The following is a 26,278-nucleotide window of genomic DNA, read 5'->3' as shown; positions in this document are numbered from 1 at the left end:
GACAGAGACAAACAAGAGGGTGGCATGGAATTCTTTAAAAGTCCAGTAAGTATCAGGTATAGTGGTTCACATCTGCACTCCCTGTACCTGAGAGGCTGAGGCAGAGAGGCTGATAAGCATCTGAGGTCAGCCTGGGCTACATAGTAAGATCTAGGCCTTTAGAGACTCCTTTTCAAAAAAAAAAATACACACACACACACACACACACACACACACACACACACACACGGCCTGTCATTGGGTGAGTAGGAAGGGAGGTGGGAACAGAGGTTTTAGAAGGGAGGGAGAAGCAGGAGAGAAGGAGCCAGAGCAAGGAGGAGGAGCTGGGAGAACATGGCGGTAGATGTTATGTTATGATTCTTCTCTGTACATAAATACAGGTTTTTATGACTGTTCTTAAGGGGTGGGTGTCTACAGGACTTTGATGGGCAAATTATATCTTATCAATTGGATCAGATGTTATTGTATGGTGTGTTCTTTCATGTGTCGACTTAATTGAGTTCAAGAGAAGGTGCAGTGGTGGGATGCCCCAAGCCCGCCACAGAATTGGGATGTGTGTGCCTGGTGTGGTAACAACCCGCCAAGGGAACTGTGAATGAAAGCAAAGCTGTGTGGCGAGGTGCCAAACTGGAACGGCCTGCAGACCGCCCAGGTCAGAGGGAGCCCGGCAGAGTAGTGTAGGAACAGGTCATGTGCCTTTTCTTTTTTACTGCAGTGTGTGTGTGTGTGTGTGTGTGTGTGTGTGTGTGTGTGTGTTGGTTTCATATGCTCGGCCCAGTTAGTGGCACCATCAGGTGTGGCCCTGTTGGAGTAGGTGTGTGTCACTGTAGGTGTGGGCTTTAAGACCCTCATCCTAACTGCCCAGAAGCCAGTAATCTGCTAGCAGCCTTCCGAGAGTCTAGAACTCTCAGCTCCTCTGCACATTCCTGCCTGGATGCTGCCATGTTCCTACCTTGATGGTAATGGACTGAACCTCTGAACCTGTAAGCCAGCCCCAAGTCAATGTTGTCCTTTATAAAACTCATGTTGTTCACGGTGTCTGTTCACCAATAAGACCCTGACTAAGACAGTGTGTATAAGAGCAACCCCACCAAGGCACATACCCGGGTTGTCCCCAGTGAAGGCCACCACTTTGCATCCTGGAGGGAATCCATAGCGCTGAACGTAGTAGGAAGAAATGGCTCCCTGGTGAGAAAGAACACTGTGTTCGGCTGAGCTAGCCACAGCCAGCTCAGCACAGCCACACAGACACAACTCAACCCAGGAGACTCCTGGCTCCAGGTCACTGAGACAGAAGGAATTTTCCATGAGGATGCTGCAGGCATCTGTGGCACAGCCTGGAGCTCCATCATCCTTCCATAGAAGGACCCTAATACAGGTTCAGAACTAAAGGCTTGAAGTTACCCACCTTGGGAATCACATGAGTTTGAGAAATTCAGGAAAGTCAGAACATAGCAATCTACTCTGTGAACACCAGATTCTGGATACAATGTTGAAGGAAAAAGTAACAGGACATTGGTTACAAGCAAGCTCACAGACACAGCAAGGGCCCTATTCATTGGGCCAGCAACTAGAATAAGAATTACAAGATAAGTAAGCGAGGAGAACAGAGTTCTAAAGAAAACTAACCTCAGAGTTAGTGTGGGCTAGCCTGGGCTAGATAGCAAACTCAAGGCCAACCTGGGGTACTTAAGACTGCCTCGAGAAACTGGGGGTAGGGCTGGAGAGATGGCTCAGTGGTTAAGAGCACTGACTGCTCTTCCAGAGGTCCTGAGTTCAATTCCCAGCAATCACATGGTGGCTCACAACCATCTGTAATGGGATCTGATGCCCTCTTCTGGTGTGTCTGAAGACAGTTACAGTGTACTCACATACATAAAGTAAATAAATCTTAAAAAAAAAAAGATAAAACCCTATCTTGTGGAAATAAAAAAGCAAGTGAGTGAAACAAACAAACTAAGGGCAAGGCATAATGGCTGATGTCTATAATCCCAACTCCGGCTGCTGAGACAGGAGGATGACCATGAATTCAAGGCCACTCTGGACTCCACAGTAATAGGCCAGTATGAATTACATAATAAGATTTACTCAGGGGCTGGGGATTTAGCTCAGTGGTAGAGCGCTTACCTAGGTAGCGCAAGGCCCTGGGTTCGGTCCCCAGCTCCGAAAAAAAGAACCAAAAAAAAAAAAAAAAAAAAGATTTACTCAAAGAAATACATGTTTTAAAGATTCCGTTTCCCTTACTGTAGGGGAAGGAAAAACTACCATCCAGCAATGTTTTGGATTTCCAACAGAACAAGCCATGCTTGGGGGAAATGTAGATCTTTGGCCTAGGTTGCCTCAGACGCTTGAATGTGATGGGGCCTGTGTGCAGGTTAATGTGGAGGAGTGAACTAGGAGAGTAAAGAAAACCTGAGGGCAGGAGCCTGAGGGTGCCTCATCCCACTGTGTGCCCCAAAGGCAATGGAGGAACCTCTAAAAGCAGGGGTTGGTCCTGAGGACTGACTCCCTGGGGACGAGCAGGAGTCACTCACTCACCCACAGGCTCCTGTGTCTCTCTGGTGACGACTGCCCTCCACACTCACAGGACACATCAGGAGTCAGGGAGGCCCCAACATAGAAAGTTTGGTTCCAACAGGGGTGACACCAGGTGAAGCCACGGTGACTTCTCATTGGCATTTGGTCAGTAAGTGGAAATGCACATTTTCTCAGAACCGGTTCTTTCCGGTTCCTCTAATACTTGCCTCTGAAAAGGCTCCTCAGAGGCATTCTTGGCATTATGTAAGCAAAGCCCGGGTCTTAGACGAAACTCTGGTCTCCATTTCACATGAAACAAAAGGCTACGGACAGTGCTAACATTCCAGGAGCTCACAAAACCCAAAAAATAAAACCAAATTCCCACATTTCAACAGTCAGGCCTAACCACTGACTTGGGACTTGACCCCTAGGGACCCGTATCTTACAGAAAACTGAAGCTTAATTAACTTTTTGGCTGTTTTTCTGTGACAGGGCCTCACTATGTGCCTTTGACTGTTCTGGAACCTGCTATGTAGACCAGGCTGGCCTGGAACTCACAGGGATGAAAGGTCTGGGCTACTATTCCATGCTGGAAGGCTAATTCTTAATTCTCCTCCTCCTCTTCCTGCTCTTCTTCCTCCTCCTCCTCTTCCTCCTCCTCCTCCTCCTGTCCCTCTTTCTCCTACTTATCTTCTTCCTCCTCCTCTTCTTCCTCTTCCTACTACCCCTCTTCCTCTTCCTAATTCTCTTCCTGCTCCTCTTCCTCCTACTTCTCTTCCTGCTCTGCTACTCCTCTTCTTCCTCCTCCTGCTTCTTCTAATGCTGTAACATTGCTACTCAACAAGGAAACTTAGTATCCACTTGTCCACACTGCTGGACCACACCCAGTGGCAAAGAGATAAGACAACTTACTCCCCCTTAGCTGCTGTAAATGAACTCCTACCCTATTTCAACGGTGTGATCCTCTCTACAGCCAAGAATGGGGCCAGCCAACCGGAAGGCACTGGGTGTTCACAACCCTCAGCCATGGTTAAGTACCCATAACTTACTCGTGGGCCCAACCACCGTCTGAACCCTCTTGACATACTGTATCTCACCTCGTAAGTATAATGGCCTTGTACACAGTGTTACGTCCAGAAGAGGAAGAAGGTGGGACACTGATTAAATACAGGCAGGCCGGGCTGGAGAGATGGCTCAGTGGTTAAGAGCACCGACTGTTCTTCCCCAGGTCCTGAGTTCAAATCCCAGCAACCACATGGTGGCTCACAACCATCTGTAATGGGATCTGATGCCCTCTTCTGGTGTGTCTGAAGACAGCTACAGTGTACTCATATATAATAAATAAATAAAATACTTAAAAAAAAGATTTAAAATACAGGCAGGCCAAGCTAGGTGTGGTGGTGCGCACACTGTTAGCCTCAGCACTGGGAGGCAGAGGCAGGAGGGTCTCTGAGTTCTAGGCCAGATTGGTCTACACAACAAGTTCCAGGCCATCTTGGGCTATATAGAGACCCTGCCTCAAAACAACAATACGCCATAAACGGGAGGGTCTGGATGCAGCCAGGGTTTAGTCTCGGTTGGTGTGACTCGGACCCTGTGCTCTGTCAGATCTTCAGTATCTGTTTCCCAGAGTCTGCCTGCTGCAAGCTGCCATGCTAGCACCCAGAATTTCAGCACCCTGCATGTTTACCTTTAGGGGTGCAGTCACCCAGAAATCCTTCAGATAGCTTGGAAACCTAGCCAGGTCCTTGAGTGATACTGCGTTATCCAGATATCCTGATATTGATATTCTGAGTAATTCCAAAGGCTGATGAGCTTGGTAAGTGAAAACTAACACACACACACTGTGTGTGTGTGTGTGTGTGTGTGTGTGTGTGTGTGTGTGTATCTGTGTGTGTGTACCTGACCCTAGGCTCCACCAGCAGTGCCTGAACCCACACTGGAGTCGCTACCCGAAAGAGGACTTACCACAACAGAGCAGGAAGGGACCGGTGAACCCAGCTTCTCCTTCAAATGGGGGGCACAGGCATCCAGGCAAGCCTGGGACCAGACTTTTTCCTGGATCTGCAACAAATTCATTCCAGACCCTAAGGAAGGTAGGAAACAAAAATAAAACCCCAGGAGGGGTAGGAGCTTTGGAGGCAGAGATGGGGAAAACTGGCACAGTTAGTTCTCTAGCGCAGAGGTGTGGCTGGCTCTTGGTCTGCTGTTTCTTTTTTTTTTTTTTTTTTTTTTTTTCTTTTTTTGGTTCTTTTTTTTCGGAGCTGGGGACCGAACCCAGGGCCTTGTGCTTCCTAGGCAAGCGCTCTACCACTGAGCTAAATCCCCAACCCCTGGTCTGCTGTTTCTTAAAATCAGATGTATTTACTTGCTTTTCTATGAGCGAATGTTTTCTATGCACAGTGCCTGCGGATGCCAGGACACAATGTCACACATTTGAAAATGGAGTCTCGGACGGTTGTAAGCTGCCATGTAGCTACTGGAAACTGAGCCCAGGTCCTCTCCGAGAGCGCCAAGCCTCCCCTCCAGCCCTGTGGCTGTATCTACGTCATGACACAAGGAAGGGAACAGCTTGGTTCTCTTTGAGCCTAAGAGCCAGAGTCAGCAGGGCCCATGTAACCCACCTCCTCCAAATACTCCCCACAGACTCCCATCACACGGGGAGCCTGAGAAAACGCTGTTCCGGGGACTGCCAGGGACGGGGACTGCCAACTGGCAAGGGCTCCCATGTCTTGTGGGTTTTAAGGCATCCATCAGAGGCAGCCTTGAGAGAGGGCAGTACTCAGAGAATTCCAGGAAAAGACATGTAAGGTGGGGTCCTTAGGATGGTAGCTTTAAAAGATTCATTACTATCTTAAAAAGGGGGGGGGGGGCTGGAGAGATGGCTTAGTGGTTAAGAGCATTGGCTGCTCTTCCAGAGGTCCTGAGTTCAATTCCCAGCAACCACATGGTGGCTCACAACCATCTGTAATGAGATCTGACCCCCTATTTGGTATGTCTGAAGACAGCTACAGTGTACTTATACGTAATAAACAAACACACAAATAAATAAAAGTTAAAAAAAAAAAAAGAACATCCCTGCAGCTGCCCCTCCCTGCTGACATCGCTTCTGTTTTATCAGAAAAAAGCTTCCAATTCTGAGTGGGGTGTGGTAGCATACATTTGTAATCAAAGCACCTCAGGAGGCAGAGGCAGGAGGATTGCTGTTGAGTTTGGAGAAAGCTCAGGCTACACAATGAGTTCAATGGGAGCCCGGGGCACACAGCAGAATCTTGTCTCAAAAAACTAAAACCGAGGGGAGAGAGAGGTGGCTCAGGGTTAGGTTAAGGGCTCAGGGTTAGGTTAACAGCATGTACTACTCTGTAGGGAGCTCACTTTGGGCTCCAGCACCCACGTCAGGTGGCTCGTAGCCTCCTACAGCTCCAGAGGAGTCCAGTGCCTCTATCCCGCATGGAGACTTGACACAGGTGCCCAGTCACACACGAATAATTAAATAAAGTAAATCTATTTTTTTTAAAGCCCTAAGCCAAAAACAAAACAAAACCCAACTGCATGGTGGTGCACACCTGTTACCCTAGAAATTAGAAAGTAGAGGCCAAAGGTCAGATGTTCAAGGTCACTCACAGCTCCCTTGTAAGCTTAAGGCCAGCCCGGGCTTCAAGAGACTGTATCTCACAGAGCAAAATTGGGCTGGATAATAAATAAGTAAACCGAATTCTTAAATTCACCAAGTATGAACAGCACAGTGAGTAGATGGTGGGAGCCAGGCTCCAAGATGCTCCCCGAGGATCCTTGCTTCTGGTACTCACACCTCATGAGGTGCCCCCAACACTGTCCCCCATGATCCCTGTGATCAGAAGGACGAATGAAGCAACTGCTCAGCTCCTTCTCCTGTGGCTCCTCCCACCCCTCCCCTTCCCCCGCCCTCTCCCCGCATGCCCTTTTTCACGCAGACCCTCTTCCTTCCCACAGTTTCATCGAGGACCTTAGAGAGGGACATCGGAAGCTTCCCCAACCCCGCCACCCTCCAGACACCTGCACCCTGGCTTAGAGTTTGTCTGCAGCCCTCTGTCTTGAGACAGGACCTCCCAGTGTAGCTACGTTCCAGGCTGCAGGCGCCTCGGGCACTGAGAGAGAACATACACCTTTGCCATCTTCAGCTGATGAGTGTAGAGGTCACACAGCAGGAATAGTGAGAGCTGCGTGTCAGGCACCTAAGCTGGACGAGGCGACTGCAGTCCCCACGGCCCCCCTACACGGGAACAAGCGTGTTCTGAAAACTTACCATCACTGTAGTCGATGGGCGAGTACCCACCCAGGAACAGCGAAGCAGCAAAACTACTGACCAAGGAAATTCTCTGGAAAAGAAGGAAGCAGGGTGAGAGAGGACTGACTTCCACACATGTAAGCTACTGAACACTTCACACACACACACACACACACACACACACTCACGTGCACACTCAGGTGTGCACACAGGCACACAAGCACATGCACACAGGCATGTGCACTCACACGCACACACACATATACACTCATGTTCACACACACACATGCACACTCAGGCACACACACATGTACATCCACGTGCGCACACAGGCACACAAGCACACGCACACACACATATACACTCATGTTCACACACACATGCACACTCAGGCACACACACATGTACATCCACGTGCGCACACAGGCACACAAGCACACGCACACACACATATACACTCATGTTCACACACACATGCACACTCAGGCACACACACATGTACATCCACGTGCGCACACAGGCACACAAGCACACGCACACACACATATACACTCATGTTCACACACACATGCACACTCAGGCACACACACATGTACATCCACGTGCGCACACAGGCACACAAGCACACGCACACACACATATACACTCATGTTCACACACAGGCACACAAGCACACACACACACACACACACATACCACGAGGAGTGGGGAACGGAAGCTTCAGTGATGGAGACAGAGTAACCACCCAAAAACAGCCTGAGCTCTCAGTAACCCTGGTTTAAAGCAAGGAAACCATCATGGCTGACATCAAAAGGCAAGGCCCTGTGAACACGCGGCACTTAGGGAGGCTGGTTTCCCATCTGGAATCCATTCAGTCCTGTCAATACCTCACTCCACTTCTGTGTCTTTGACATGTGGTCACAGGAAGCGACCAGAACACAAAACGAATTAAGTCTCTCAGAGCTACCACAAGTTTAAAACAAACTGTCAGCCCCACAAGACGCTACAACACCCGATCTTACCCCCAAGAGAATCGCTGATGGGCTGAAAACATCAGCCTGGGTGTTATGACTTTCATACCAAGGGCCCCTAGACCGGAGGAGAGAGCCCCCGCCTTTAGCCCCCATTGGGACGTACACCTCAATCCACATGGATAAGGAGTTTTTATTCTTCAGTGGCTAACGCTGTGAGTGGTTTGAAACCTGGAATCATTAACTAATAAACTGCAACCAGGCATGGTGGTGCAGGCCCGAGATCTCGGCACTAGAGGCAGAGGCAGAGGTTTGAAGCCAACCTCGGCTGCGTGAGTTCAAAGCTAGACTGGGTTACACAGAAAACTCCCGTCTTTAAAAACCAAACGCTGTGGAGGGATGCACATCTGTGATTCCAGCACTCGGCAGGTGGAGAGAGGTAAACCCCAGATCAGGGATCCTCAGCCTCAGAGAGAGTTTGAGAACAACCTGTGTTACCTGAGGCCCTGTCTCAGAAAAAAGGTAAAGAAATAAATGTTCATAAATCTTATGAATTTGCCCAAACCACAACAAGTTGTAGTTTATTGTGGGAACCAGGTCTCAAGACGGTCTCTGTTGAGGCTTCCCTGACCCACCCTGCCTCCTACGTGTTTGGAATGAGGCGGCAGCACTACCTGTGAGCTGGGGGTTGGGCGGAATTAAGAGGGGAAAAAGGGAGCTGTGTGGTGCGGCTCATGGTAGACAACTGTGGCGCAGAGTCCCGTGTATCCAAAATTAGAAAAGATACAGAGGTTTGGTTTTGGGTTTTTTTTTTTTTTTTTGCCTTTGTTTCTAATTTGTTTTGCTGTGTTTATTATGTGAGAGAAGTGCACATATGTCACTTGTGTGGAGGTCAGAGGGCAGCTTTTCGGGAATTGGCTCTCTCCTTCCACCCTGTGGGTGCTGGGGACAGAACTCAGGCAGTCAGGCTTGGAGGCAACTGAACCTGAGCCGCCTTAACAGCCCCTCTCTGAAGCTTTTCACACGGATGCACACGGGATGCACACGGATCACCCACCTCAGAGTTCGAGTAGGCCTCAGGGTTCTTCTGGAAAATCTTTGAGATCTGGTTCCCCGTAAATCGCTGGGGAATAAGAGAGCACAGACTCTTAGAAACCCAGAATAACCAATCGTACACAGAAGGTCGGTGTCGTACAGTAAGGTCAGCATAGCATGACCCGGGTACAGCGTAGAATACAACTTCGGGGAGCTCCCAAGTCTAGAAATGCCTGTTGTTACCAACAAGCCGAACACCGAAGCTGGTTGGATTTCAGCCTTTGAGTCCTTGAAACATTCTTGGTCATGAACTCTTAGGCAGGCAGCAATCCCTCCATACCCACTGGCTAGGCAAACCCCAGCTCCCTGGGAGGGCGTCTCACAGGCCAGTTAGCTCTGTGAATAGTTCTTACCATCGATGACTGTCCTTAGAAATACACTTATTTCCTTTGTTAATGTGTACATGTCTGTGTGCCATGTGTGAGCAGGAATGTACAGACACCAGTGACAGCATCGGATTGCCCTGGACCTGGAGCTACAGGTAGCTATGAGCTGTCAAGTAGGAACCAAACCTAGGTCCTCTGCAAGAGCGGTCGTGTGCTCAGAGCCCCCTTTCCAGCTCCAGGAGCAACACAGGCTGGGGTCAGGTATTCTGCCTGTGGAGACATTATTCCTAGTGTTTTCATTGGGCTTAAGGGTTTTGGGGTGTTTTCATCTGTTTTTCCTTTTATTTTTACTTTATGATGGTGGCACATGTATGTCCTTCTCACATAGAGTGTGTGTGTGTGTGTGCGCGTGTGTGCGAGGGTGTCCAATACCCTGGAGCTGGGGTTACCTCCAGGTTAATACCTGGAGCTGCGGTTGCAGCTGTTAAGTCACCTGACGTCCTGGGAACCGAACCTTTGCAAGTGCAGTGTGCACTCTGACCTGCTGAGCGATCTCTAGACCTCCATCCCCTACTCAAGCCACAGTCATGTGACCCAAGATAGCCAACCACGACGAACTCTGTAACAGTGGCTAAAGCCCTTGAGGCCCCACACCAAGGGTCTCCTAACTCCTTTCAGCATCAAAACTGCCTCAATTAGAAGTCCCGCCTGCTATTATTATGAGGTTACGGACCTCTCGTCTGAGGCAGCACACCCCTCTCCACACAGTACCTCAGGATGCCCAGATCAGAATCCAAGGCCGCAGGATCCACCCCAACTTCAGGTGATCACTTCAGATCACTTCAGATGATGCTGCCACCAGGCAGGCACCAGGTTTATCCTCCCAGAGTTCTAATCCCCACCCGGGCATGTCACCTACCTCATAGGCCCGGGACCCTGTGAGGCAGCTGAGAGCCTGGGCCCCACCCACCGCAGCCTCCAGCTGGTGACACTGGGCTGTGGTACTGGAGTCCATCCATATCGGGCAGTCACTGACGGAGAAGCAGGCCTGGGAAGAACAGTCCCCCACTGAGTGCAGGCGACCCTGGGGCTGGTAGTCACCCTATCTGTCCTATTAGGAAGACCCTGTGGATCAGTCGTCTGTGGGGTTAATGAGGTCTCTCCAGAAAGCCTGAGGATGGTGATCTCCTGTTGAGGGCACCCAGGCGAGTCAGGCTGCAGGAGACAAGCGGCAGGCAACAGTGCCGTCAAAGCACAGGTTCGGCTGGGGCTTTGGAAACGTAGGGAACGGAAACTGGAGATCCACCTCCCGGCATCACCACGGGCCCCACGGCTGTTCAGTGAAGAAGGGGCTAACTAATGGGGGGGTCGCCTACAAGGAGACATCAGCGGGGGGGGGGGGGGCGGCTGGGCAGGCCATGCTCACTGAACTGTCAATGCCACTTTCTCACACTGCAGAGAAGCCCCGGATTGCAGGGTCCCCAGGACATAGGGGTCCCTCTGCCTGCTTTGTGACGTGTAGTGGATTGACAAGACATCTTCACCTGTAGCTGCTGATGCAACAGGAGAGCCGGTGACAGGCTTGACAACGCCAGGCTGGCTCCAGTCTTCCAGTAAACGCTTCCGTGTTGCTGAGGAGGGGAACGCAAGCACATGCTCACTCACCGTGCCCCGAGACAGGTGTACATGTGTTCACACACCATGCCCTGGGGTCACAACCTCCTGCAGACGCACACCCAGACCTCAAGCCTGTCTCTGCCACCTCTCTGTCGAACAGCTCAGTGTCTTTATGACACTCGGCTTTCACTTTCTTTTTTTTTTAAAGATTTATTTATTTATTATATATAAGTACACTGTAGCTGTCTTCAGATACACCAGAAGAGGGCATCAGATCTCTTTATAGATGGTTGTGAGCCACCATGTGGTTGCTGGGAATTGAACTCATGACCTCTGCAAGAGCAGTCAGTGCTCTTAACTATTGAGCCATCTCTCCAGCCCTCGGCTTTCACTTTTATAAAAGAAGAAGTAACTCCACTTTGTCACTCAGAACTTGCAGGAAGGGTTCTTGTATCATTGGACCGTGTTTTGGCGTCTTTTGTCAAACTGTACCAATAGTCAACATCGCCAACCTATATCATCTGGAGCTGATGCGTGACACCTCTTCACTTCACAAACATCTTGGGCACCGAGAGCATGCCAGGCCTCAGAGAAAAAGGTTATTTCTGCCCCTGATATCCAGGACCACGAGCTTGAGGGAGGGAAAGACACAAAAGTGCCATTACAAACCCTGCAGAGGCTGGGGGATGGCCTGGTTACAAAAGTGCTTGTCTTACACGCATGAGGACCTGAGTTCAGACCCTCAGAACCCACATTAAAAAAAATAATCTGGCAGCGAATACCTCAGTGTTTGAGGGCACTGGCTGCTCTCTCAGGGGCCTGGATTCAACTCCCAGCAACCACATAGTGGCTCCCAACCACTATTTGGACGTAACTGCTGTTCCTGAGAATCTGATAACCTCTTCTGGCCTCTGCAGGCACGTGTGTGGTGCACAGACACACATAAAGACCTAACATTCATGCATTGAAAATAAATAATAAAGTAAACTTCAAAAAAAACCTAGAGGGCTGGAAAGATAGCTCAGTGGCCAAGAGATCTGGCTGCTCTTCCAAAAGACTGGATTCAACTTCCAGTATTCCCGTGGAGGCTCCCAACCATCTGACATACATGCAGACAAAAATACCTATACACAGAAAATAATTTTTTAAAGATTGCTCTTCCAGAGGTCCTGAGTTCAAATCCCAGCAAACCCATGGTGGCTCAAAACCATCTGTAGTGGGATCTTGGCGCCCTCTTCTGGCGTACAGGCATATATGTAGGCAGAACACTATAAAATCTTTAAAAATAGAAAAAGAAACCCAAGATTGTCAGCTGACCACACATATGTGCAGACATGTATATATGCACCCTCACACAGAGGGCCTCACCAGTGGATGTACAGACTGACACATGGACGTGGCATTCCAGGCTGAGAGTATAAACTGGATCCTGAGCTGGGTACCTGCTGCCAAGCCTCATAACCCGAGTGTCCATGTGGAGAAAGGACAGAAGCATCTTCTAGAAGCTGTCCTGAGACCTCCACACATGGGTGGCATAATATCACAAAGACATGCAAATGCTAATTTTTTTTTTTTTTTTTTTGGCTCTTTTTTTCGGAGCTGGGGACCGAACCCAGGGCCTTGCGCTTCCTAGGTAAGCGCTCTACCACTGAGCTAAATCCCCAGCCCGCTAACTTTTTTTTAAAGAGTAGTTAAGGGCTGGAGAGATGGCTCGGCGGTGAAGAGCACTGACTGCTCTTCCAGAGGTCCTCAGTTCAATTCCCAGCAACCACACGGTGGCTCACAACCATCTGTAATGGGATCCAATGCCCTTTTCTGCTGTATCTCAAGACAGCTACAGTGTACTTATATATAATAAATAAATAAATCTTTAAAAAGAAGGTAGTTAAACCTTAAGAAAGTTTACTACGTTCCAGGCACTGTTCTCGGTGTTTAACTGTTACAGTGACCCTATGCCAGGTAGGGAACCTGGATACGCCTCCCCTGGTTGACAGTGCCACCACCAGCTTAGAATCACCACCGGGACCAGAGACCTCGAGGAGCTCAGCGCCTGGAGCACACTCCAGCTCACTTGACAACAGGAGGCAGCTTCCAACTGAAACTAGTCTCAGGGCTTGAGAAACGGCTCAGCAGTTAAGGGGGTTTGCTGATTCGGCAGAGAACCTAAGCTCTGTTCCCAACACCGGCGGGGGTGGGGGGGAGGTTGGGGCTAAGACTCACAATTGCCTGCAACCCTGCCTCCAGGAGAACCAATGGCCTCTTCTGGCCTCCAAGGTTGCCTGCACTTCCGTGCACAAACCCACAAACACCACACACACACACACACACACACACACACACACACAAACAACACACACACACACACACAAACAACACACACACACACAAACAACACACACACACAAACAACACACACACACAAACACACACAAACAACACACACACACACACACACACACACACAAACAACACACACACACAAAACTGCTCTCATTGTTATGATGACCTCTTATTGTTTTCCTTCAAGGAACTGCAAAGAAACTTTAGTCCCACTGAACAGTCACAACAAACACACATCTCATGCTTGCCGCATCCCTTTACGGCACCTGTGCGTACTTCCCCCGCCATCTGCCCTGCTTTACTATGTCTCTGTTGAGTCCTGAGGACTCAATATTGGGCCTCATGCATGTTAGGAAAGTGCTCTAACACTTTCTCTAGCCCTCTCTTAATTTATGTTGAGACAGGGTCTCACCTTGCCAAGGCTAGCCTCAAACTCACCAGGTATCCCAGGAAGGCCAGAATGTCACCTTTTTATATGCTTTATCATAGAAGCACCTCAGGTTCATTTGCAAGGAGGCCAACCATAGAAAGAGCTGAAGGGAATGTCACTACCAAAGAAATGTGTACGCAAGTTCAAAGCCAGCCTTTTCTACAGAGCAAGTTCCAGGACAGCCAGGGCTATACAGAGAAACCCTGCCTCAAAGAAAAAAAAAAAAAAACTTAAAAAAAAGAGAGAGGAAATTCCATACCCCACAGGGAACCATCAGTTCAGAACCACCCTCTGCTGAGATAGCTAAGTTCCCAGGACCCATGGAGCTGCTATTTATTGACAAACCTGGCCTGCCCCAGATAAGGCTAGAACTTGAGAGAAGTCAAAGCCGGAAGCCTTCATCTTCTCCAGGATCAGGTCCAGAGCCTGAGAAGAACAGAATCCACTGTGACTCAACAGAAACACTGAGTTCTCCAACCACAGGCTTGAGCATAGAAAGGCCAAGGGCTCTGCCCACAGGAGGGTGCTCAACACAGGATCTGTAAGTGTCAGGACAGCTGTGTGGGGATAGCTGATTAAACAGGCAGGCACCAGTCAAAGCGAAGGGTCAACTTGGGCTGGAGAAATGGCTCAATGGTTAAGAGCACTGACTGCTCTTCCAGAGGTCCTGAGTTCAAATCCCAGCAACCACATGGTGGCTCACAGCCATCTGTAGTGGGATCTGATGCCCTCTTCTGGTGTCTGAAGACAGTGACAGTGTACTCATAAAAAACATATTTTTTAAAAGGCACACACACAAAAAGGGTCACTTTGACCAATCACACAACTTCTTCTGTCTGTTTTAAACATGTATTTTTTGTGGATGGGTGTGTATGTGTCTGTGTGCGTGTACGCCCCAAGAGTGTGGGTGTCTGAGGAGGCCAGGAACAGTCACAGACCCCTGTAGCTGGAGTCACAGATGTTCGTGAACAATCTGACATGGGCGATAGGAACTAAATTCAGGCAGGCCCTCGGGAAGAGCGGCAGCAAGTGCTCTTAACCACTGAGTATCTCTCCAGCCCAGGTTTGGTTTTTCTGAGAAGTCTCATTGTAGTTCAGGGTAGCCAAAACTCACTATGTAGCTAGATGAGGGGGTCCCTGAAGGTATCCAGGCAGGGAAGCCGGGAGGAGGGGAATCGAACCAGGCAGAGAGACAAGAATGGAAACCCAGTGCAGATAGTCATCCTGGATCCGATTTCAGGGAGTCTAATAATCAGGTGGTCTATTCCTAAAGTATTTAAGCCCTGTATAATTTAGGGGAAAGTTTCCTGATGTAACACAATCTACACAGTCTCTGGTGCACAAGGAAGCCTAATTACATTGAAACTCAACTTGGGAACCTGTCATTTCTTCCAAGAAGGCGGGTTCTAGATATGCGCTGCCTGTACTCAGCCATACAGACAGCAGAGAGGTCCTTTGGGCTATTGGCCACCTCCAGTCCTACTTAAAGGAGCTTGATATGGCCTGGGCCAATGGAAATGCAGATCACCAGTCTCTTAATCCCTCCAATCTCAGCCTTCTCAGGGAAGAACAGGTTTTTCATCTTTCCCACTGGGAAGACAACCCCCCAGTGCCTAACATTCCTGGTTTCTCCGGAGACCCGTGGGTGGGTGGGTGCAAGGACCTTCGAGACCCGCTCCAGCTAAGGATGACCTTGATTGAATTCCTGACCTTTTCCGCCTCCACCTCTGAAGCGCTGGGATCCCGGGTGTGCACCGCGGTGCCTACTCTGGCTAAAACAGTGTTACAGACATGAAATCATACACCGTAAATCCTCTCAGAATCACCTGTACTTGGCACCTCCTAGGCTCTAGGGAAGAAGCAAAGCAAACAGCTCAAACCGACTGCTTCCCTTTCACATGCATTTCTACTTCACCGTCTGAAGGATCTGACCCTAGTGCAGAGGGGAGCCGGTACCCCATCGGAACTCTGACACAGGAGCCTGAGGGAGGAGTGAGTGGAACCAGTGGCTGTGCTGTCAAGTCCCTACTGAATCTTTTTATTTATTATTGAATTTGGCCCATGGCCAGATGGACCGGGATGCGGCTTTATTGGTAGGGGGCTTGCCTACCATACCTTGAGCCATGAATTCCACCCCCAAACCACATGAAAACAAGCTCTCCCTTATTAGGGATTTAGAGAAGGGAGGGTCAGAAGTTCAAGGTCACCCTCAGCTACTCAGTATTGTAGGTCAACCTGGAAGACACTAGTACATCTCTCTCTTTATGTATATTTCACGGCAGATGGACAGACAAATATAAACATTTCACGGCAGGAATCTGAGACTCATGGCAGCTTGTGTCTCCTGAGGACAGAGAAGTCGCTCCAGCTTATGTCTAACCCTGAGATCCCCACTCCATGCTGAGATCACCCCAGGCCCCGACAATGCTTCTTGTCAAACCTTAGACAGGAGGGCGGAGACTGGCAAAGTTAGAAACAAGTTCAGCACCAGAGGGTGCCTCAGCTTAGGGACCACCCTGGCTCTACAGGTAACCCTGGATCTCCACCCACCCACCCTGACACAGTCCTTAACTTCATCTCTGGGACCTCTCAACAACGACCCTTGCCTCTGACCTTGTCTCTGCACCTTGGGTCTGGCTCTGTCCTCTGAGGTGTATTTCAGTCAACGTGTCTGGTTAGAATCCATCTTTAACTCCACTCTCCCAGAGTCTGACCCTTGATCAGGTAGATAGAACAGAACTCACAGTAGTCTAATTTTTAAACAGAAAATAACATAGGAGATGGATAAATGGGTATGGGAGGGTGGAGGAAGGCTTTTGGCAGACACACTAAGCGCTGCCTTTGCCTGGCTTCCAAGTTGAAGGACTTTGGTGACATCAGCATGAGGCACGCTCAGACATGTCGCGTTTGTCTGTGTTAGATGGGTCCTTTTATGGGTCACCAGATCTGGCCCCAGGAGGGTCAGGGTGGGTGGTCCTAAGCAGGCAGGTCTAGTTTGGAGCTGATTTTAGCCTGTCTAATTAATTTTAAGACAACATCCTGAGTGACCATGCTTTGGGGACAATATGAAGACACTAAAACCCTCAGGCCATGCTAGTACTGATGGCAGGGTCCAGGAAAGCCTGGTTCTGTGTCTATTTAAAGGTGGCCTAGGGGCTGGAGAGGGTTAAGATCACTGACTACTCCTCCAAAAGTCCTGAGTTCAATTCCCAGAAACCACATGATGGCTCACAACCACCTGTAACGTGATCCGATGTCCTCTTCTGGTGTGTCTGAAGACGGCGACAGTGTACTCACATATAAAATAATAAACCTTTAAAGGTGGCACAGACTAGGGACACAGCTTGTAGAGTGTTTAGGCAGCTTGCAGGAAGCTCCAGGACCACATACACTGGGCGTGAAGCTACATACTTAATCCTAACACTTAGGAGGTAAAGATAGGATCAGAGTTCAAGGTTTTTCTTGGCCACATAATGAGTTCTACACCACCCTGGGCTATGAGACCTCATCCTTCAAACATAAACAGCCAGCCAGGTGTGGTGATGCACACCTTTAATCCCAGTGCTACGGAGGCACTGGAGGCTACTTATGGTAGGCAGATCTGAGTTTAAGACCAGCCTGGTCAGAGCGAGTTCCAGAACAGTCAGGGTTGCACAGAGAAACCCTGTTTCAAAAGAACAAAGTAAATGAATACATAAGCAAACCATAAACTCTGGCTTATTCTGACCCCAGACTTATACAGTCTCAATGGATGCCTCCAAGAACTGCCACTGTGGGGCCTGCAGTGCCACAGGCTGCATACAGGAGAGGGGAGGGAGCCTCCCTATGCTTACCTGGACCCACATCAGGACCGGAGAGGTGACCGTCAGCCTGTCCTTGTGTACATGGACACCGCCCTGAGTTCTGCAGGGAGAACAGGTATGTGGGACGGAGCCCTGGACAGGCCGATCTCTGAGGAACTGCCACATGGTGGGTGGCAGAGGCCTCCACACCAAGGAAAATATCCCTTGTGTGCCAAGCAGAAACTATGTACTGAGCACAAGAAGCCATAAGGAAAAGACGGAGGAGTCTTTTCACACAGAACTGGACAGCTCATTTTTTTTTCTCAGTTTTCATTTCATTTATATGGGTGTTTTGCCTTACATGTATGTGCGTGTACCACATGTGTGCCTAGTACCCTGAGAGGTCCAAACAGGCCATATGATCCCCTGAGACTAGAGCCATAGATGGTTGTGAGCCACCATGTGAGTGACTGTTGGGAACTGAACCCAGGTCCTCTGGAAGAGTAGCCAGTGCTCTTAACTGGAATCTCTTTAGCCCTGGGGAAGTCTTTTCTAGAAGGCACCATGTCAGAAGAGAAAGCCTTGCCCAGAAGGCAGGGCTGGACGTCAGGAATGAAAACTGGTTGCTTTCTCTTTCCTCCTGGTAGCTCAGGCTGGCACGGAACTTGCTCCTGATTGCTAAGCTTGTAGGTGTGTACCTGAAGAGCAGGGGACTTTGTATAAGAGAAGCCGAGGCTGTCACTCTGTGATTTAGTAGGTACAAAGCCCTTTTTGATCCCCAGGACAAAAAGAAAGATGAATAAAAAAAATTTAAGGGGCTGGGGATTTAGCTCAGTGGTAGAGCGCTTACCTAGGAAGCGCAAGGCCCTGGGTTCGGTCCCCAGCTCCGAAAAAAAGAACCAAAAAAAAATTAAAAGGAGCAGTCAAGTGTGACTCTTCCATCATCCTGGCACTCTGGAGGCTGAAGCAGGAGGATTACAAACTGGGGGAGCCAGCCTAGAAAAAGTGAGCCTTCTCAAAAACAAATAAATCAAAAAACAAAACAAAACCAAAACAACAACAACAACAATAACAAAAACCACAAACATCCCAGACGTGGCAGCAGCAACCTCTGAAGGGACAAACAAGGATTAGAAATTTAAAGCGCTTGCCTAGCAAGCACAAGGCCCTGGGTTCGGTCCCCAGCTCCGAAAAAAAAGAAAAAAAAAAATTTAAGGTTGGGGCTGGAGAGATGGCTCAGTGGTTAAGAGCACCCGACTACTCTTCCAGAGGTCCTGAGTTCAATTCCCAGCAACCACATGGTGGCTCACAACCATCTGTAAAGAAATCTGATGCCCTCTTCTGGTGTATCTGAAGACAGCTACAGTGTACTTATATATAATAAATGAATAAATGTTTAAAAAAAATTTAAGGTTGTCTTCAACTACACAGTGAGAGCCATGAGACCCTGTTTCAAAAAGGGGTGAGAAGGGGCTGGGGATTTAACTCAGTGGTAGAGCGCTTACCTAGGAAGCGCAAGGCCCTGGGTTCGGTCCCCAGCTCCGGGAAAAAAAAAAAAAAAAAAAAAAAAAGAACCAAAAAGGGGTGAGAAGATACGCTCAGGTGCACATACGTGCGCACATGCCTAGTGCCAAAAGTACTCTAAGGAAAAGAAGGCCAACAGTAGATGTGACCAATGGACTCTGGCCAGAAAGAAGTTCGATTTCGAGCTGACGTGAACATTTCTTTATAACTTCTCCAGTCTGTAGCACCTTTTCTCTTTGAGACAGGATTTCTCTGTGTAGCCCCGGCTGTCCTGGAACTCACTCTGCAGACCAGGCTGGCCTTGAATCCAGAGATCCACCTGCCTCTGCCTGGAGTGCCAGGATTAAAGGCGGGCGCCACCACAGCCCCGCTATGTGGTGCTCTTCCATTAGTAACAGAAGGGAGCCAAGAACCATCCTGTGCCTGGTACAAAACGAAAATCTGAGTGAACGGATGAGCTCAACTGGGAAGGAATAGGGAAGAAATCACTCCGAGTGTGCAAAGAAAAGGTTCTCAGGGGCCGCAGAGATATACGTATGGCTCAGGGGTTAAGAGCACTGGCTGCTCTTCCAGAGGAACTAGGTTCAATTCCCACCACTCTATGGTGGCTCACAACTGTCTGTGATTCCAGTTACAGGGGATCTGATGTCCTCTGCTGGCCTCTTTGGACACCAGGCAGGAATGTGGTGCACAGACATACTTGCAAGCAAACACAACAACAACAACAACAACAATGATGGCGATAATAATAATAATAATAATAATTAATAATAATAGATGCTCAGAGGTCTATGCAGACTCTCTTGCAGCTGGGTTAGGTCAGACCAGTAAGCTGATAAATGCAAATGCTTTAGGGAGGATCTCAAACCACCCGCCCGCCCACGCCCACCAGCTACACACCCAAATTCCGGAAGGTCTCTGTCAAAATGCACACTGTCCTCATAGAAGACGTTCAGCTCTGCATCAACAGCAACGACTTTGACCTGGAAGACATTTATGAGAACGGTGTGTAGGATTTTCTCAGCCTCTACCCCGGCCCAAGGGGTTTCTAAGTCAGGTAAGGTTCAGCATTGACACAAAGGTTATTGGGCATCATCGTAACCGTAGCAAAATGTTTCAGGGGGCACGTGCTCAAAATAAATAAATAAATAGGGCTGGAGAGATGGCTCAGCGGTTAAGAGCACTGACTGCTCTTCCAGAGGTCCTGAGTTCAATTCCCAGCAACCACATGGTGGCTCACAACTATCTGTAATGAGATCTGATGCCCTCTTCTGGTGTCTGAAGACAGCGACAGTGTGCTTCTATATGTTAAATCAATAAATCTTAAATAAATAAAGAAAAGCAGAAAATTAAAAAATGAGAAATCCAGATGAAACTCCCACTGTCTTCAAGAATATGCTCCTCAAACAGGGGAGGCCATGACATCTGCACCCTACAAGGAGGCTTGTCTCCAGGGGTTATCCCCAGAGCAGTGACTACCATCAAGCCAGATAAGACATCCTAAGGAAGCTCTTCCATTCCAAGCTCAGGGAAGAGGGAGTAACAGGTCTAGTAGGGCAAGGTGACATCCCTATGGGATGTTCCCCACAGGGACCCGAAGGCTCTGGCTCTCTTCATCCGTCTGAGAAGGTCTCACAGCTACTATGTTTATTCCTCGAGGACGCATGCTCGGACGTCCCATGCCTACTTGGAAGGCAAATTGTTAATGCACTCAGCTCTCTGCTGGGAACTCCAACCTCTGACCAGCAGTCCTGGTATGGCAGACCCTGGCACACTAATGCCAGTCAAGAGGGGGGTGGGGAGGTTGCGGACAGGCAAAGTCCATTTGCACACTATGCCCATTTCACTTTTAAAAAATAAAAGTGTGTGGTGTGGTGGCATCCTCCTTTAAACCCAGCACTCAGGAGGCTACGGATAGTGGATCACTGTGAGTTCAAGGCCAGTCTGGTCTGCACAGTGAATCCAGGCCAGCGGAAGCTACATAGTAAAGTTCTGCCTCAAAATATAAAATAATAAAGTAAAGTAAAGGCGCTCAGTTGTAAACCGGATCTAGGTTATGCATGCGCGCACACGTCTGCCAGCCTGTGGGCTCTGCCGTTTTCGCCGAGTGTCTCGTATTCCAGTCATCTGCAACCGGGACTCGCGTGGACCTCTCCAGGCACTTTCGCCCGGCTACGTGTTCGTGCTCTTGTTCTCGGGGTTCTGCAGGAAGGCACCGGAGGTTTCCGGGAGGACGCGTCTCGCTGGCAGGCATCGCTAGGCTCCCACTCCGCGCCCCCCGCGTACCTGCTGCGTGCTGAAGTCCCAGCCCAGGCAACAGCGGCGGCCCGCCCGCTCCGCCATGGTCTTGGGGGTTCCCACCGTCCGTCTGTGCGTCCGTGCGTCCATGTGTCCCGAGGCGGCGAGACTGTCGCTGCGCTCCGGCGCCCAGACTCCAGGGCCCGCCTCTCGCCACGCCCGGCAGGACTCTGGACTGGAGTCACGAGGTGGGACTGCCCTCTGGCGCCGCCTGCGGGAGGTCGCGAGTGGTACTGGGTCTGGATGGGGCACTTGGTGGTCGCTACCGGTGCAGGTCCCCATCCGGCAGCGAAGTGGCTTCCCTCCAGTTCACCCCACCCACACTCACCACTCACCCCTGCCCCGACCTAAGAAGGCCTGGCTTTCCTTGGAGACACTTGGGAACTCTGGGGCAACTAGTTCTTGCAAGTCCTTCAGGGAGGGTCCTGCCCCCCCCCCCCCCCCGCCTCCCGGAATTCTCAGGCTGGAAGGGAGGGAGGGAGAGAGGGGGGGGAGGGAGAGAGAGGGGGGAGGGAGGGAGGGAGGGAGGAAGGAAGGAAGGAAGGAAGGACGGAAGGAAGGAAGGAAGGAAGGAGCCTGGTCTCAAATAAAATTAAAAAGGGGCTGAAGAAGCCAGTTGTGGTGGTGCATGCCTTTAATCCCAGCACTCAGGAGGCAGAGACTGGTGGATCTCTGTGAATTCAAGGCCAGTCTGGTCTACATAGAGAATTCCAGGCAATCAGAGCTACGGAATTAAGACACTTTGTCTCAAAGTGAAATGTGGGGTGGACTTCTGAAGGTCAAACTGGGCGTGTTGGTGCATGCCTTTAATTCCAGCATGAGGAAGGCTGGGTGGACAGATCTCTATGCGTTTGAGGCCAGCCTGATCTACATAGGAAAGTTCCAGGTCAGCCAAGGCTACACAGTGAGATGACACCACCCTCCCATATATATATGGAAGGAAAAGAAAAATGTAAATGGAGACCGAAGAAATAGCTTTTGTCTGACCTGTGTTCTAGAGTCAACTAGAAAAATAAAATCTTAATTAAATTTGGGATAGTAGCTTACACTCTAATCCAGTATTTGGATAGGTGAGACTGGAGGCCGATGAGTTGAGGCCAGCCTGGGATACATAACAAAAAATACTAATAATATATAAAATAATCTCTCTCCCTTCTCCTTCTATTTTTTCTTTTTGTTTGCTTATTTTGACAGTCTTGACTAGGCTCGAAAATTCCTTCTGCCCAAACAGGCCTCAGGCTTACAATCCTCCCACCAGCCTCCCAGTAGCTGAGATTATAGGCCTGTAACAACAAGTATAGCATGACATGATCTCTTATAAGGTCTCACATGCCCTCAGGGTGGCCTTGAACTTACAGTATAGCTGGGACTGGCCTTGAATTCCTGAACCTCCTACCTCACTTTCCCAAACGTTAAGGCACGATTCCCAGTTTGAAATCATCTGGTATTGTGACCCATGGGTCAGCCGATTGCCTGGGCTGACTCAGGTGGGGTGGCTCTGTTCCCCATGACTCTCATCCTCCACTGAACAGTATGCTCACCCTGCACCTCAGAAAAGGGCTTAGTGGATGGTGTCAGGAAAGCGTGTTGGTGCACAGCATGAAGAATGGGCCCAGGGTGACTTAGGACTTTGCATTCCGGAGGCAGATCTTGGGGAGTTAAAGGCCAGCCTACTCTACATAGAAAGTTCCAGGACAGCCAGGACTACACTGTGAAACCTAGTCTCAAAGCAGCATGTGTGGGTGTGGGTGTGGGTGTGGGGGTGGGATGATGAAATCCAAAGAGGCCACTTCTGGATGGAGAGGGGTTTCCTACCCTTAGTTGGACACAGGGAAAGGAACTCAGGCTGGGTGATGTGGATGACCTAGTAATTTAGCTAGACTGCTTGGGGTCCCTCTTGGGGTGTCTGAGTGGAGATGTTGGGCAGGCCAGTTTGGATGTGTGTCTGGGTTGCAAACAATGACTTGGGAGCTGTCGTCTCCAAGTGGGTGAGTCAGATGTCGGAAAAGAGCTCAGAGTAGGACAGGTGGAGGCTACTCGGAATTGTGAAGAATCCGTGGAACATTAAGGAATCATGACGGGCAGATACTAGATTAAAAGGCCTTCCTGGAAGGCGGGCCTTTAGACAGTTGCGTGGTATCTAGAAGTAGGTTGAAGAGTGGCGAGGTGGGTCCTAAAAATTTTGGAAAGAAAAGAGTCAATGGGGCCAAAAGGACCTTACTGTGCCTCGTTTATGTTGCTAAAACCAAAGCTTAAGGCCTTGTCCTAGTCAGGGTTCTCTAGAGTCACAGAACTCATGGGGTCGTCTCTGTATAGTAAGGGAATTTGTTGATGACTTACGGTCTGTCGTCCAACTCCCCAACAGTGATCAGCAGCATCTGTGAATGGAAGTCCAGAGATCTAGCCTCTCGATCAGGATCAAAGGCGAGCCTTCCAATTCTGGATTGTAGTTCATTCCAGATATAGTCAAGTTGACAACCAGGGATAGCCACGACAGGCCTAAATAAGAGGAGTTTCTCACAGTTCTCGAAGCTGGGAAGGTTAAATAAGGCCATATAGGGCTGATGTCAACCCCTGGCAAGGGCTCTTTCCCAGATGTGCAAATGGTAGCCTCCTCTGTGCACCACATCCATAGAGACATGCTGCCAAGAGGCACAGGGATGAAGAGATTCACTCCAACATCCCCAGGAGCCTGGGGAGTTCCCCCTAACCTCTGAGTTACCTCAACCCGGGCCAACTGAAACTCCTGTCTCTAACACAGAAAAGAATCTCAGGGTCAGCCAATATAAAGCAGAGTCTGGTTTACTTCAGATTTTGTCTTTACACTGATTGATATCGATCGATCAATTGATTTGGTATGTGCATGGTGGCATGTGTACAGATATCAAACGGACAATGAAGAAATAGGGCCTCAAGCTAGAGAGATGGCTCAGTGGTTAAGAGCGCTGACTGTTCTTCCAGAGGTCTTGAGTTCAATTCCCAACAACCACATGGTGGCTCACAACCATCTATAGTCAGGTCTGGTGCCCTCTTCTGCCTGCAGGCGCATACATGCAGGCAGAAAGCTGTATGATGTATATATACATAATAAATAAATAAATGTTTAAAAAAAAGAAATTAAAAAAAAATTTGGGTTGAGAGAGTAACTCATCCACAAAGCACTTGCCTAGCAGGAACAAGGATACAGATCCCCAGTATTGTGACAAAAAAAGCAAAACAAAGAAACCACCAGAAATTAGGGACCAAATTAGATAGGTCAATTGTAATTCAGATCCAATAATTTGTTTCATGTATCTATAGTTTTATAATATGTCTATACGCAGAAGATTTCATCTTGGGGTTCTATTGGAAATTAAGTCTATATTCAGTCTATTGAGACTCAGAAGAAATAAAATTAGTCTTTAGACCAGTGGGAAGCTGTTATGAGGGGAGATAGTATTTTGACCAATCGTTACTAACAGGACAAGCATGTCGTAACTCCTGGTCCCAGTTGGAGGGTGGAGTTGGTCCTGCTTTCTGTTAAATAAGTAGCTTGGTTAAAAGGGCACTGAGGTTTTTAAAAAGCTTAGTTAATGTTTGCAGCTGGGCTCTGATGTGTAAACAAACATCTCTGCAGGGAGGGGAACTTGCCTTTCCCAAAGGGGATGAGCCTGCCAGTGTGTGCTTGAACTCTCTTTAGAAGCAAATTTGGTTTAGGAAAATTAAATGGTAATCATCTTCTGATTTTACTGTGTCCATCCCTTGGGTCTGCCTGCCTCATTCTGTGTACTTTCGAAGCTAGTACATTTACCCACAGGAAGGAAAAGTCTAGAAAGAAAGACATGCCCCCATGTTATCATGAGAATCATTGAGACTCAGAAACTGGTGGTTAAGAAGTGGTGTTTACATTGCCATCTACTTTATATGGTTCATAACTTGTGACTTATGGGCTGAAATGATACAGAAAAGGAGAACAAACAGAAAAATAACATGCTACCACCCCGAGCCATCTCTCCCATCCTACCCACCTCTTTCAGAGATAATGTCTTACTCTTCAGACCATGCCAGCCTAGCATTTTATAGACTTCAAACTCACAGTGATCTTCCTGCCTCAGCCTCCCAAGTGCTGGGATTATAATTCAATTAGAACTTCTAAAAGAGTAGAGCGCTTACCTAGGAAGCGCAAGGCCCTGGGTTCGGTCCCCAGCTCCGAAAAAAAGAACCAAAAAAAAAAAAAAAGAACTTCTAAAAGAAATATTCATTTGAAAAATTATGTGTATGTGAAGGCAGATACCCCTGGAGTCCACGGGGCTAGAGTGGCAGGCAGGGACGAGCCACCTGCTAGGAGTGAACTCAAATGCTCTGAAGAGGCAGATGTGCCCTTAACTACTGAGCCATCTCTCCAGCCCTGATTAGAACTTCTCGACTGTGGGCTGGAGAGATGGCTCAGTGGTTAAGAGCACTGACTGCTCTTCCAGAGGTCCTGAGTTCAATTCCCAGCAACCACATGGTGGCTCACAACCATCTGTAATGGGATCTGATGCCCTCTTCTGGTGTATATGAAGAAAGCAACAGTGTACTCACATACATAAAATAAATAAATCTTAAAAGAAAAAAAAAAACTTCTCAATCATTCTATGAGACAGAATGTTTTTTCCTTTTATTGAAAATAAGATTTTTCCTTACTATATCCTGATTACAATGTCCCGTTTCTCTCAGTTCCCCCTCACCTCCTCTCACACATGGATCTACCCACTTTCTATCTCCCATTAGAAAACAAACAGACTGCTAATGAATAGTAATAAAGTATAACATAGTGAAAAGTAATCAGATAAAACAAAAACCAACACATCAGAATCGGGCAAAACAAACAGAAGAAACAGAGCCTGAGAAAAGGCACAAGAAACAGATACAGATGAGGAGACCTGCGCATTCGCACAACAGGAATCCCACTGTGTGTGTGTGTGTGTGTGTGTGTGTGTGTGTGTGTTGAGTGTGAATGTGTGTGAATGTGTAAGCATGTGTGTGTGAATGTGTGTAAGTGTGTGTGTGAATGTGTGTGAGCATGAGTGGTATGTGAGAGTGTGTGAGCATATGTGTGTAAGCATTGAGTGTGTGTGTGAGCTTGTGTG

The 26,278-nt window shown here is 48.8% G+C and overlaps 1 protein-coding gene across 10 annotated transcripts in view; it reads right to left on the bottom strand.

Annotated features, from left to right (window-relative positions):
* Xylb (xylulokinase) overlaps positions 1-23,825 on the bottom strand; it is a 41,318-nt gene extending 17,493 nt beyond the window's left edge. For 2 of the 10 annotated variants that reach the window (XR_356707.5, XM_063265656.1), the window contains exons 1-11: positions 23,508-23,803; positions 21,156-21,378; positions 19,770-19,852; positions 17,397-17,466; positions 13,909-13,989; positions 10,721-10,807; positions 10,096-10,224; positions 8,813-8,878; positions 6,803-6,875; positions 4,486-4,604; positions 1,104-1,185 (exon numbers count right to left, since the gene is read on the bottom strand). Coding sequence is in view for 9 of the 10 variants with exons in the window: in XM_063265656.1 (XP_063121726.1) it covers positions 1,104-1,185; positions 4,486-4,604; positions 6,803-6,875; positions 8,813-8,878; positions 10,096-10,224; positions 10,721-10,807; positions 13,909-13,989; positions 17,397-17,466; positions 19,770-19,852; positions 21,156-21,378; positions 23,508-23,722 (1,228 nt within the window). In the remaining variant the exon portion in view is untranslated. Of the gene's footprint in view, positions 1-1,103; positions 1,186-4,485; positions 4,605-4,726; positions 6,365-6,802; positions 6,876-8,812; positions 8,879-10,095; positions 10,225-10,720; positions 10,808-13,908; positions 13,990-17,396; positions 17,467-19,769; positions 19,853-21,155; positions 21,379-21,495; positions 21,571-23,507 lie in introns of those variants that run through there. The other 8 variants (XM_017595699.3, XM_017595698.3, XM_039081640.2 and 5 more) reach the window with 8 other exon arrangements.
* Positions 23,826-26,278: the final 2,453 nt, after the last annotated feature.

The sequence above is a fragment of the Rattus norvegicus genome, chromosome 8 (genome assembly GCF_036323735.1).
Source record: "Rattus norvegicus strain BN/NHsdMcwi chromosome 8, GRCr8, whole genome shotgun sequence".
Taxonomy (NCBI): Eukaryota; Metazoa; Chordata; class Mammalia; order Rodentia; family Muridae; genus Rattus; species Rattus norvegicus.
Note: the sequence above shows the minus strand (reverse complement) of the source record. Positions and strands in the feature narration are given on the sequence as shown.